Raw genomic sequence first — 14,383 nt, forward strand, 5'->3', positions numbered from 1 at the left:
AAATCAGTCTTTAAATAGTTCTGAAAAGAGTGAAGCATTATTTCTTGAAAGGTGGGTGAAGACCATTTTCTGGTGACATTTTGAAGCGAGAAATAATTAATTAGCATTCTATATATTGCCACAAGACAAGGTTTCTATGATGCTACAGACAGCAGTCTTCAACAAGGGAGGTAATTACTTTGTGATGACCATTAAAAAAAAGTTCCATACGGGTGCTTCTTTTATCTTTGCCCGTGGGCAAGATTAGAATTTCTAGCATGATTAAATTTTTGGATCTAGTTATCTGAGGTGGGAGAATATAGCCTCTTCCGGGTGCAATAACATGACAAACATTTTAAGAAAATTCTTTATTGAAGAATTGTTCAGAGTCATGGTAATATTACAAATAGAAATAACAAATATAAAATATTCTATTTATATACAATTTTGTCTAGAACAAATAATCATAAGAAATAAACCACTTCATACAAAATCATAGCTTTGGCGAGATAAATAATTCATTCACATAAATTAACATCTTAATGTGGTTCCTTTTAAACTGACATTTTGTATTTCAAATACCGGTAACAGTGATACAGGTAAACACCAATATAGTTATACTCTATCAATAAATATACAAAATGGCCATGCACATCTACATTATTATGGAACTATTGTTGGTAACAATAAATACGATCAAAACACATACATTACAAACGTTTTTAATGTGAGATCAGAAGAGGGTACTCTTGATGAAACCTGAAACGTTTCAAACAAGCGGACACCTTTTCCCTCTAAACAAAGTTTTGTTTGTATGAACATTGAAAATGTTTTTATAATGGCTTTGATATTGCATAAAAGACAATCATATTGTAGGGCAAGACTTAAAACTTATTCACAGTCGTTCTACACATTAATTGAACAAGACATCGCTACATTAATATGACCTAGTTAAGGGGGTACTTCTGGTAAGCCCATCAGGTGACTTCAAGCATACTGTTAATAAAGATGGCCCTGGCTATACAATTTCTGTAAAATTTATTAACCAAACTATGGTCAACAATAAAATAATTACACAATTATACATAATACATAGAGGAAGTCTGATTGTTTTGACTCGTTATCAGTTGTAATCAGGATTAGGTATTAGGTGCACACATAGCTCTGGATAACGAGTGTATTGTGCGTACATATACATTCAAACTGCCCACTTTCATATTAAATTTATTTAATGAACATACTATTTTCATAAATTGTTGATACACCTTTATCAAAAAAGGTCTTTGTTTCCATTTTCCTATGAATAATACAATGTCGCTTAGAATCAATTATTTTACTCATTTGCCCAAATTATAGAAAAATAATTTCTGTAGATTTCATTATTTTTCTTCAGAACACAATAATCTAATCAAGATAGCAACTATTCTTCAAAATGGTGATTAAGGGTCGTTGCTCTTGCACAGTTGTTGGTAATATTTCCTCCAAACACTCTTGAAATTGCGGGCTAAGCGCGAGACAGTTTTAACTTAAAATAGAAATAGCAGATGTTACAAAAGTCTTGCACAAAACTCCTGAAATGTACTAATTTTGATGAAACTGCACTACATGTACATCTTCTGTGATCATCTACATCTCTGTCATACAGTCCAGTCTATTGAATAGATTTAATGGTGAATCAGTCATGTTTGGAAATAATAGCAGTATAGGTGCTAAGGCCGCCTAAGGACTTGCCATATATGACACATGTTCACTGTATAGCCCACAAACATCCCATAAACTGCTCGGATGCACCAAAGGCAATTCCAGATGTCCAGACCTACAAACAGATTCTGAAGAACCTGTACATCCATGTGACTGGCTCAGGCATCTGAACAAGCAAGCTTGAAGACATGAAGAAGGTGATGGAAGAGCCTAAACTCAAACTCAGAATCTGATCAACATCAGATATTGCCAATGGACTAGAGGTGCTACATAACAAATTTCCTGTATTTAAGGCATTCTAACGAAACCTTGAGTGATGAGAACACAGGCAAACTGTTCAGCATTCTGACAGAAAAGTTGCATATCTCATTGTGCATTCCTGTCAGTAGCATAGCATGTGAGCAAGGGTTGAGCCTCCAGAACAATATTAAAGTTATAAGCCAAAAGTTTCTCTCATGCAGACTCCTTACAGATCCTTATACAACTCACCAAGGTACCCAGTGTTGAGGAATTTCCATAAAACAAAGCTGTGCAACATTGGAAGGCTGTGAAGAAACGTAGGCTCGGCAGCCTGTATGCTGCTGCGAAGGCAAACAGGGTTTAAGACATTTCAATAAAGGTGTAAATATTATGTGTTCATTATTATTTTGAAACTTATCTTGTGTAATACTAAGTATTAGGAAATGTATAAGATACCATAAGTATAAGTATTGTGTTATAGTGACAAGTGTGAAAACAGTGTTTCAGAAACATGTATTTAGATATTCTTAGACATAGATTCATAGTCATATGCTAAAAATATTTCAATTTTATTTTGAATCAGCATTTAACCCTGGCAGCATAATTTGGCAGGTTGTTTTGGCTTTAAAAGATGTGACATACGCGTCATGTATTCACATTATTTTCAATAAATGTAACCCCTTTTTTCAAGCCACATGAAAAGAAAGATATCAGATTCTAAGAGATGAAATGAAGACAGTAATAGTGGACGTGCAGATTGAGATCTACAAGAATGTCTTAATTATTTTAACTTTGGGATAATATAATGAAATCAAGATTTGTTTTAGAAAAAACAGTTCATTACTGTTTGTGGAGCAAATACGGATAGTCCCAAATATGGATAGTCCCAAATACGGATAGTCCCAAATAAGATTTTTCAAATTTGTATAAAAAATTTAACAGGGACCTCTTCTATGGAATTTCTTATCATTTTGTCTTTCTGGGCTGGGTGTGTTGTGTGTTTAAATAAAATAGACCATATAATATTTTCTTAGATTATAACTGAAAACAAGCCAAAACAACAATACGACAGTCTCTAATTACATATATGACTAGAATCCAGTTATATAGGAATACAATGTACAATGGAATATATTTATAAATATCACAATTTTTTTTTTTTATAAAAACTTTAAATACAATGCATCTTTGGATACTACCAATACACATCTGTACTATGCTTCGTGGTGTAATGTTGGCAAGTTGGCTAATAAAACCTCATAATTATGAATAATTAAAGAGGCAGTTTCATTTGTTCCACAATGAACCAACGCAGATATATGCACAGACACTGAAAACATTGTCTCGTGAGCTGGAATTGAACTTTGTTTGCCAGGTCACTACAAATTTTAAAACAGCTTCGTTGCCCACTCGATTATGGAGACAACTGACAATGCGTGATGAATGGAGCGTATTTAATTGTTACATGTAATTTTCTTGAAGTTGTCTCCCCTGCCTCAAGCATACTCATTGAAACAAAATTTTGTCAGTCAATTTTTCCACTGTATTTATCATGGAGTGTGACAGAAGAAAGTACCGTGGTTGCAAAGATGTATACGTTGCAGAGCATTAAAAAAAATGCTACAAATGTAAAGTTGAATTTGTTCATGAACATTAAATAACATGAAGGCATGGAAGCCACAAGTTGAACAATGGAAGTGGAATTCAATCTATTTGTTCCAAATAAATAATGACATACATCTCAACTACCCTTTGTAGAGAAAAGAAAAACTATTACAAGTTAGGGGAAAAACAGAAATCAGAAATTTGCAAGTTAGGATTGTTCAACATAAGAGGTGAACAACAACATATTTTTTTAACAAATTGTACTAACTATTTTGAATGTCTCACTGATAACGAAATATGGTTAACAAATAACTGCCTGAATAGCAACAAGAAACTTGTACAGATACATGTAATTACCCTGCATAGCGAAGCAAGAAAGTCACACAAAAATTCAAGTGTGAGTGTTTTTTTGTCCGAAGTGTTGATTGTTTTTTGCTCAAAGCAATATGTGTGTTTTGCCAAGTGTTGGGGGGTTTTTTTTGTCCAAAGTTCATTTTGTTCATAGTGCAACTGTGAACGTATATTTCCTCATCCATTAATCCTGCGACAAGAAACTGTTATCAAGACCATGATGGCGCCAATTTCTCGACAACCTTAAGTGGAACAAGCTCAAGTATCTTACTTCATTTAGCCAAATAACATAACTTGATAATACAAAACAAAAAAGTGTATTTGGCTAATATCATCATGATATTTTCCTTTTAAAGACTCCAAACTCTTCAAAGTGAGAATATCATAAAGAATACCAAAAGGAAAAATAGTGTGCTTAGCTCGAGCCTGTTGTAAGGGAATTGAGATTGTTCGAGCAATTCGGGCCGGATATAAATCTTAATTATAAATTCTACTATGATAAATCACATTTGACTGTGAAAAACCCTTCATTTTTTCCGCAGTTGTAAACTCTCGTTTTCTTCAGACAGAGTGAGAATCCTCCTGCTTAGCTGTTCATTGTGCTGTCGGAGGTATCGAATCATGTCCGCTTGCTTCTCTAGAACCTGGTCAAGCAACCCTGCATCTCTAAAAGAATGAATTGAAATTGTAAAATTAAGAATTGCTGGTCCAACATTACCATACCTAAGTAAGTAATGACACACTTAGAATTGTACGAGATTATTAGTTTTAATTTAGCTTACTGCTTCGACCTCCTTTCTTTAGTAATATCAATTCAGTCGAATATTTTGAACTTTCAGGCCTTTTTTTTGGAGTAATTTGAGAGCAAGTTCCGGTGCACAGTTTGGCTAAAAATGTAGTGTAGACTGTTTTCTAGATGTGGGTGCAAGGTATGCCCCCCCTGGAGTTTTTACTAGCTAGATTGTTGGAGGTGCTTTTGGTGCATATTTCCTAGCAGTTTGTACATTTCCAAGAACACTGATCTCTTAGAGCCTGTAACTTGTATACCTGGAATTTTTCAGTTTTTATATTTTAGAAACAAATTTAGGCCATGGCCTAAAGGAAGCTTTGCCTACGAGATACTTGCACTAAAATCATTCTATTGTGAATAAAAATTCATGGAGTGACATGCTAAGAAAGGGATTTTTGCACGATTTTAAAAGAAATTTGCCATCTGTTGGATGCCAAGGAAATGGCCGATTTCAAATCATCAAGCAAATTTTGTCTCCTTTTCTTTTGACTAAGATGACCTTGAATAATTTGTCGAACAGGGTTCTGAACCACGTGTCAGATGAGAAGTTTTGTTGGGTAGGAAATAAGATTTTTAGATTAGAAACTGCTTACCTGTATTCATAAGGAACTTCGATCTGAAGTTCATCAATTGTCCAATACAGGCCTTACCTTAAGCTGATATCTGATAACACAGGGCTTACCTGAAGCAAATATATCTGATAACAAAGGGCTTACCTGAAGCCGATATCTGATAACACAGGGCTTACCTGAAGCCTATATCTGATAACACAGGGCTTACCTGAAGCGGATATATCTTATAACAAAGGGCTTACCTGAAGCCGATATCTGATAACAAAGGGCTTACCTGAAGCCGATATCTGATAACACAGGGCTAAACTAGCAAATATCTGATAACACAGAGCTTACCTGAAGCCGAGTCCTGATAACACAGGCCTCATCTAAAGCGAATATCTGATAACACAGGGCTTATCTGAAGCCAACATCTGAAAACACAGGCCTCATCTTAAGTTAATATCTGATAACACAGAGCTTATCTAAAGCCAATATTTGATTACACAGGGCTTATCTGAAGCCGATATCTGATTAAACAGGGCTTACCTTAAGCCGATATCTGATAACACAGAGCTTACCTGAAGCCGATATCTGTTAACACAGGCCTCATCTAAAGCCAAAATCTGATAACAGCATGCTTATCTGAAGCCTATTTCTGATAACATAGGGCTTACCTTAAGTCAATATCTGATAACACATAGCTTACCTAAAGCCCATATCTGATAACACAGGCCTCATCTAAAGTTGATATCTGATAATACAGAGCTTACCTGAAGCCAATATCTGATACCACAGGCCTCATCTAAAGCTGATATCTGATAACACAGTCCTCATCTAAAGCCGATATCTGATAACAAAGGGCTTACCTGAAGCCGATATTTGATTACACAGGGCTTATCTGAAGCTGATATCTGATTACACAGGCCTCATCTAAAGTTGATATCTGATAACACAGGCCTCATCTAAAGCCGATATCTGATAATACAGTCCTCATCTAAAGCCGATATCTGATAACACAGGGCTTATCTAAAGCCGATATTTGATTACACAGGGCTTATCTGAAGCCGATAACTGATTAAACAGGGCTTACCTGAAGTCGATATCTGATCACACAGGGCTTACCTGAAGCCGATATCTGATGAAATAGAGTTAGTCTGTAGGAAGCTGGTCATCAATTCCTCCTGGTTAACATCGGGGGAGGCTCCACTTCTGTTGAACTGGATTGTGCGGACTGGAAAAAAAACATTTATACAAGTTGTTTCCTTTTGATTTTATTTTCTTCCAAATAGTTTTATCTATGAAGATAAAACTTGACAGTGGAAAAACTGATTAATCTTATTCAATATGTCTTCCTTTTTTTCTATACTGTCCCATGAGAAAGAAATAAAAATTAAATCTTATTAAATTAATAGAAGCAATATCGACAAAAGCAACTCTTTTCTTTATAACACTATTTTACTTTGAAACATGACTCGCTAAAAATAATCAAATTTGGAACAAGCCCTTCTACTAACCAAGCATGCCGACTTGTGCTTTATAGACCATTGGTAAGCTCACTGGTTCATGATATAAAATTATGATTAAGTGCATCTATCAAAGCATATGAAATATTCATGCCCACTTACTGCTATAAATGACCAACAGACCAATCTGCAGCGCACAGGACACAGACACTACGATCTGTATGTAGCCCTCCCGTGACAGGGGACCACACTTCACTTGGTGAACACACTTTTCCATGATTATCTGGGTCGTTATCAGGAGAATGGACAGGGCTGAAAGTGATTTTTGCATTAAATATAAAACCATGAACAATATTTCACATACACACCTGTACGAACCTTTTTAAATATCTAACGTATCAGAATTACAAAGTAAAATGCAATACAGATTTAAAAAATTTAAGAAGATTTCAATTAAAACAAGGCTATCAATGAAATCTATATGCTCCCTGAAAGAGCACAATTTGGAAAAAGAAAGCAGCTGCTCAAATATTTGAAGCATGATTAGGAAATCATTCAGATCATTTGAAGAATAAAAGAGCAGACACAAACACTTCGGAAGAGAAGACTCAATGCAATTTAGACAAGAAGCAGTTACAGACAGTTGGATACAAAAGCGAAGAAAATTAGAAGAATATGCTCAAGATAAAAAACAAGTATAAAAATGAAGTATAAAAATGAACAAAGAACAATCATTGTTAAAATACAGAGGTATGGTTCTTGTGCCCTGAAATCTAGTAAAGATTATCATTATTTTTCAAAATCAAAATGCAAACTGTATGGATTACGTAACTTAATACCATAAAGGATTGGCTTCTTTAGAATGGCGCATTTGGATCTTTTCAAATTTCTGCTTTGTACTTTCCATGGATGCATGTCAAAACCAGCAACGTCCCAGAGATTAACAGAATCCAAGAATATAGAAGGGAAAAAAGCTTCAATGACAGGCAGAGAAAGTAAGATAGATATTAATTATCAATTAGATAGTGGTCTGTAAATAAAGGCAGGCTATCTGTCCCCTACGAACCTGCTGAAGCAACAACGAGGGGAAGACGTCGGATGTTTCGTGTCTGGCGGTAGAAGTTCAAGTACCCAAACAGTCGGCTCCGATAGTGTTGATTTCTGTACAGATATGTACAGAAAAATTACAACAAAACAAGATAACAAAGAATTGAATGGATTTGTTAAATTATTTGGTTTAAGTAGTACATATATTTCTGTTAAGCATACTATGACAAAATACACATAACTTAACATGATCCATGGAACATCAATTTTAAGTACAAAAGAAACAGTGAATCTGGACTGACCATCATAATTCAATATAACAGGGCTACAGAGATAGGTGGGCATTGGCGGAAATATACTTTGATATGCGCCAATAAGGATATTATATCAAACATCTGTTCATATCTGTACGAATACAATTGTAAGGGTGTACCCCAATAAGTTCAACTTATTGAAGATAGCCACTTAACCGATGTAGAATAAAACCACTTTCTCTGCTGTGATCTCCCTTGACAAGCAGTGTTTTATAATGCAAAGGGAAGTAAGCGCTATGTTGTGTTTTTAATCAATTACGTTCCATGTTAAGGATTAAGCCTGTTGCGAATGTAAAATACATGTATGAGCAATTCAATGTGCCAGTACTATATAATATGAAAATCTTTCATAAATATCCCTCCCTATAATAGTGTAACCTTACTCCAGTCATAGAAATGTTTTCCTTCAACGTTCCTAAAAACTTTAATATCATATTATTCTACAACAATAGCCCATAAACCTGAATACTGTATGGCACTCATAATTAGCTGGGTGCTTATTTTCGACATATTCATATTTTTAATAATTCCTGAATTCATCCAATAGCAAACAGGATTTTCTTCTCCAGAAAATAAAATGTCATTCTTGATTTTGACACCTCCAATCAAGTAGACTCTAGCTGTATCACATTTAATCCATTTTATAAATGGTAAATAGTAGTCTAGTAGAGTTTAACCTGTAATATCTATCAATGGCAAGCTGAATGAACCAGACTCCAGCCACTAAGAACAGCTCCAGCGCATAGGCAGAGACTCCACACTTCTCATCTGTACACAGCTTTGGTAGGATAAAGACACATACCCATACTCCAATCTGAGAGAAAAAGAAACTTATGTTATCTATAATTCATGCAGAATGTATTGTTTATTTTTCCCAAAACAACAAAAACTTGGTCAACACGGTTTCCAAGAATGAAAAAAAAAGCTATGAATTTCTGAAAACAAAACAGCAAGTTCTTTACAAGAAACGCTCTAAATCAATACAGTGTTTACTATGGTCAGATCATGTCCAAGAAATTTAATTCAATCTAGCAGAGCAAAAAAGATTAAGATTATTAAACATAACTAATTCCTCAACATTAATCCTTTGTTAAAGGGTTCAGTAGGCATACCAGAAGGGAAATTTCCAGCAGTATGGACCATGTTGTGTTGATGGTGCGGCCACTCTGTTCTGTGCTCATCACTAACGACAGGTTGGCCGAGTCCGTTAAGTCATCATCCTCCTGGTGTTCCTCAAAGAAATGTCCCTGTAACATTTTCTTGGTATTAAAGGCGCACAATATAGGTTGATGTTAAAAACTTTTATGTTTACCTTATTTTGACAAAATGATCAAAACAAAAACAAAAAGCATGCGATATGTGTACAAATAAAAAATATTAGCAATATTTTGGCGCATTTTAAACTGCATGTCACTCCCCATGCATTCAACATTTTATTCAGCCAGGTATCAGCAGATTGTGTATTTTTTTAATTGCATGAATAATTATTATTTTGTGGGTGGAATGATGATCAATTGACTTTGAGCATGGTCACTACACATCTATTGTCAATAATAAGATTACTGCACAAAATTCACGTCACTATCAAAATGATAAAAAATAGACTCAAACAACTTTCCAAATTAAGTGGTGTTAACAAAAGTTAATAAGTAGCAAGAGTTAAAGTACAAAGTGAAGTAGTACTATGTGATGATAATGGGTCAATTCGTCAAAGTACAACGAGAACATCGGTGACAATAAGTCAACAATTTCGATAAAACCACAACAATATTTGTAATATTTTGGATTGAACAACAAACAAACTCAAATGTGGATGTAATGTATGCATCTCTAGTAGAGACTCTTCTCAGCAGTGCAGAAAATGTGATACCTAAGAAGAAGATTTGTCCACATAGCAAAGGTTATTGGTCACCTGAATTAAATGAGCTCAACAAAAAGTTCCAACAGGCAAAAAGAAAATTCCAGGTAAGGTCAGATCCGCCTTATAACGTGCAGTTAGTATTTCAAGACAGGCATTCCAGGAAGCTATAGAAAAGGCAAAAACTGCATACCTTGACCTATTGACACATGAGCTGGATCCTAGGAAACCAGCGAAGTTTTGGAAAATAATAAACAAACATAGAAGTGATGAATCCAAGTGTGCAGTCCAGCCTATTGTTAAAGAAGACTTATCCCTAGCAGTATCTGATGTGGAGATTTTTCAGGAAATGAAACAAAAATATGGTAAAGAAACACTCGAAGCGAAAGAAAAGTGCCATACACATTACTACCAAATTGAAAATCAAGTTGAAACCATTGAAAATGATGAAAGAATGTCTCTGGTGAGAGATCCACACACAATGGAAAATTCAGACATAACACTTGATGAAGTAGAATCGGTATTAAAAGAATTTGACAAGAACAGTGCACCATGTCCAGAAGAGAGAATTTTTGGGGTAATGTTGAAAAATTGTGGCGAAATGCTAAGCAAAAGTCTGCTTTTCTTGTTCCAAAGATGCTGGGAGAGAGGTAAACTGCCAGGCGGTTTTAAAACAGACCCAAAAATTATGCTACCAAAGCCTGGAAAAGAAAACTACAATACAGTTAAATCATACAGACCTATAACATTAGAAAGCATCATTGGAAAATTACTTGAAAAATTATAAAAAAAGAGACTCACATGGAAACTTGAAACAGAACATGCAGTGTCAAAATATCAGTATGCATATAGGAAAAATAAGTCTTGTACGCAATCCCTACTACGTATTGTACAAAGCATACAGGAAAACAACAATAGGGGTGAAAAATCAGCATTGGTCATCATGGACTATGAATCATGCTTTGAAAGAGTTTGGAGGGCTGGTCTACTCCAAAAGGCATTCAACAGCAACATTCGTGGAAGACTTTGGATATACTTGAAGGAGTTCATAACCGACAGAAAATACTACCTAAAGGTAAATGACCACAAGTCTCCGTTAATCATTTCTAAAGTAGGCATTCCACAGGGGTCTGTTCTGAGCCCAACACTCTGCAACCTCTACACAAGGGACAGCATGGACGGAGTGACCGGACATCATACAGAATTTGCAGATGATGCCAGCAAATGGAACAGTGACAAGTCAATTGAAAACGCCATTGAAAAAACAAATAAGATCTTCATAAGATTAATATATGGAACATGAGCATAGCCTCTGAAAAAACTAAGGCAATCCTATTCAAAACTGACATTGAACCCTTTAAGAAGTTGGTTTACAATAATATTCCCATTGAGCTGGTTCAAAACAAAAAATTGCTAGGGGTAACCATAGACAACAACTTGTCATTCAACACCCACATTCATGAGAAGTCAATGAATGGCTACAGGGCACTAAAAGGACTTGATTGTTTCACAAGTAAATACAGAGGTTGCACACAGACTACATATATGAAACTCTACAAAGCCTTGGTCTTGCCAATTTTGGACTTTGGCTTACCTGTACTGGTCACTTAAACTGACCAATGCATACGCGCATTTGAACCGGTCCAACGCAGCGCCATGTTAAAAGCTAGTGGATGTTTACCAAGTACAAGCACAGAATCATTGAAACTATTAACAAATACCCAACCAATGAACATTCACATTAAGTTGAGACAAGCAGAGGAACTGGTCAGAACTGTAGCCAAAAGAGATGAAGACCCACTGAAAGAAGACTTTAACAAGTGGATGTCAAATAGGTCAAGTTTTAGAGGGAAACCTACAACATTTGCGCTTCTAATGTGCCGCTTCACAGAACTCAAAGACAAAATCAATCTAGAAAATATAGAGAAGGAATTTGAGTACAATGTGAAGTACATTGGTCTTTCTAGGACACGCGAAAAGGTTAACTTCGAACAATTCACTGTGGATAAGGAAACCCAGACAGCAAATATAGCACACATACTAGATGCTACATCTGGAGGAGACATCCTAGTGTTTACAGACGGCTCTTCACTGGGTAACCCAGGCCCTACCGGTGCGGGTGCTGCCATCTATCTTGAAGGATACAAGAAATCCAGTTTTGTTAAATAAGGGCGTGTCAAAACTTGGCAATAACTTTTCTGGCGAAATGGCGGGTATTGAACTTTCACTGGACTTCCTAACAGCTACAACACCACAAGGAAAAAACATTCACATATTCACAGACTGCCAGGGAGCAATATCAACAGCATTTTCAGAGAGATTCCCAAGAACAAAATTGAAACCGTTTTTAACATTAAAACATCTGTATCAAGTTTAGAGGACAATGGTAATACACTCCATGTGCACTGGATACCTGGCCATAAAAACATAGAGGGAAATGAGCTGGCTGAAGAGCAGGCAAAAAAAGGGGCTAAGAAGGCAGCAGAATTTGATGAAGCAGAATTCGATGATGAAAAGAAAGATGCAGGTGAAGTCATGCAAATGATGAAAAGAAAAGCAATTAATGAAAAATGGTCAGCACAATACCGTAACTCTGAGAGGTCTTCCGCCATACATGACATCTTTGTCTCACCCGGGGTAAGAAACTGCGTTGGTGAAAAGAAAAGAAAAAGTTTCACCCTAATCAAACAACTCCTAAGTGGTCACACCCGGCTAAAAGATCACTGGGCAAAACAGACACCAGACCAAACAGACAACTGTTGCAGTGTCTGCCAAGTTCCTGAAATCGTAGACCACTTCTTACTCTACTGTAAAAAGTATGATGAAGCTAGAAGAGGACTGAAAGAAAGAACTTTGCAAATACTATACAGATATGGCATACCCAATGCAGCAATTACGTTGGGGTTATTAGCGGGTGAAATAGAAGAAATAACGAATTGTGCGAAAGAAGAACTGATGGATTCATTAAGCTTATATCTGTCAGAAACAAACAGGCAATAAATATTTAATTTTATAAAAAATAATAAAAAATAATTCCTTTTTAAAAAACACACAACTTTCAAAAATTCAAGGAGTCCAAAAAAAATAAATCAAAGTAACAAGAGTACAAGTACATAGAATAAAGCACAAAGATGATATCGGCAAAAATATTCGATAAAGTACATAGAGACCATAGGCGACGACGACGCCATAATTCGACAAACAACAACAACAACAATAGTTGTCAGCTTCGACATATATTACAAGAATTTGCTACATAACCTAATCTTTCATAAGCTGCCACAGAATTAGCCGATATACATGTAAGGTATCATACCTGTGAATATTAATCATAGGGTACATTGCACATCCGACAATAAAGTTATGATTCACGCATTTTTGGACACCACTATTCGGACAAGACACAAATGTACATCTCACTTCTGTTCGAAAAGCTGATAGCATGTTTGTAACTGGTAAGAAGTCAATACCATACCCTACTTGCATCCTGAGACAAGCTGACCATTTTCTTGCAACAATTTAAATCTCGAAACAATTAAATCAGATAATATATTAGTTCCTGATTTTCGCGGAAGTTTTGTTATTAACCCCAAGAAAAATAGAATGAACCGGTGTCATCATTCGGAGCTCCTCGGCCATTTTTTCAAAAACAACCTCGGATGTATATGGACGGTTTACATACTTAAAAAGTGGTACGTTTAAGTCCGCAAATAGATCGCGTAGTAATCTTATTTAGTAGTTAAAATTTATGACTTAACTCTTGGGAATCGTAATTATGTTTGCAATAATACACTTCGCTGGCAATCAATTTAAACTGAGAGCAATGAATACAACTCTTAAACACAACATTTAATTAATGCTTTTATTCAAAAAAAATCGGACTACTTCAACAGATGTACCGGCATACATCCGAGGTTGTTTTTGAAAAAATGGCCGAGGAGTTCCGAATGCCGGTGTCATTTGCCACTAAGAAAATGAAGTCATTTATCCCACATTATCGTTAAATAACGAACGCAACAGCTATCATTAAATCATACCATATATTTGATTTTGTATAATTCTGGCATTATTGTATCAATAATGAGCATTAAATTTTACATATTACAGTTACATATCTGTAATGTGTATGGGTAAGAAACGGCCGCCCGGCCCTTGCCTCAGTTGCCGTTATCCAGAGCGCCGTGCTAGTGTTGCGGCGGACGTGGTTTCGAGCCCACTTTTCCTCCCAGGTTTCGTTCATATCGCTGGCTTCTGAATGGGTCAGACGTTGCCGTTTACGTTGTCGCCGTCTGTGGACACGGTCGTTGCTGCCGAACCCTCTCGTTGTTCAAATCGCTATCTATCAGAACCCAACCGTTGCTAATTTCGTCATCGCTGTTTATGGCCAGGCCGTTTGCCGCTCTCGTCAGCGCTGTCTATATTTCCCGACCGTTACCGTTCTCGTCGCCGCTATTCATGGCCATAAAGGTCGTTGCCATATC

General features: G+C 36.0%; 1 protein-coding gene across 2 annotated transcripts; it reads right to left on the minus strand.

The window, feature by feature from the left end:
- Nucleotides 1-350: 350 nt before the first annotated feature.
- Nucleotides 351-13,512, minus strand: LOC128235077 (transmembrane protein 192-like). Of its 2 annotated transcripts, none has more exons than XM_052949792.1 (7): nt 13,378-13,512; nt 9,157-9,291; nt 8,722-8,858; nt 7,750-7,844; nt 6,846-6,995; nt 6,343-6,451; nt 351-4,542 (listed from the first exon to the last, which is right to left on the minus strand). In XM_052949792.1, exons 1-7 carry the CDS (start codon nt 13,405-13,407, stop codon nt 4,404-4,406), a joined length of 795 nt encoding a protein of 264 aa, XP_052805752.1. In that variant the 5' UTR covers nt 13,408-13,512; the 3' UTR covers nt 351-4,403. The 2 variants fall into 2 exon arrangements, with proteins under 2 accessions (XP_052805752.1, XP_052805753.1); XM_052949793.1 differs by lacking the exon at nt 13,378-13,512 and adding an exon at nt 13,219-13,315.
- Between the last annotated feature and the right edge of the window lie 871 nt (nt 13,513-14,383).

Source organism: Mya arenaria, chromosome 5 (assembly GCF_026914265.1).
Source record: "Mya arenaria isolate MELC-2E11 chromosome 5, ASM2691426v1".
Lineage (NCBI taxonomy): Eukaryota > Metazoa > Mollusca > Bivalvia > Myida > Myidae > Mya > Mya arenaria.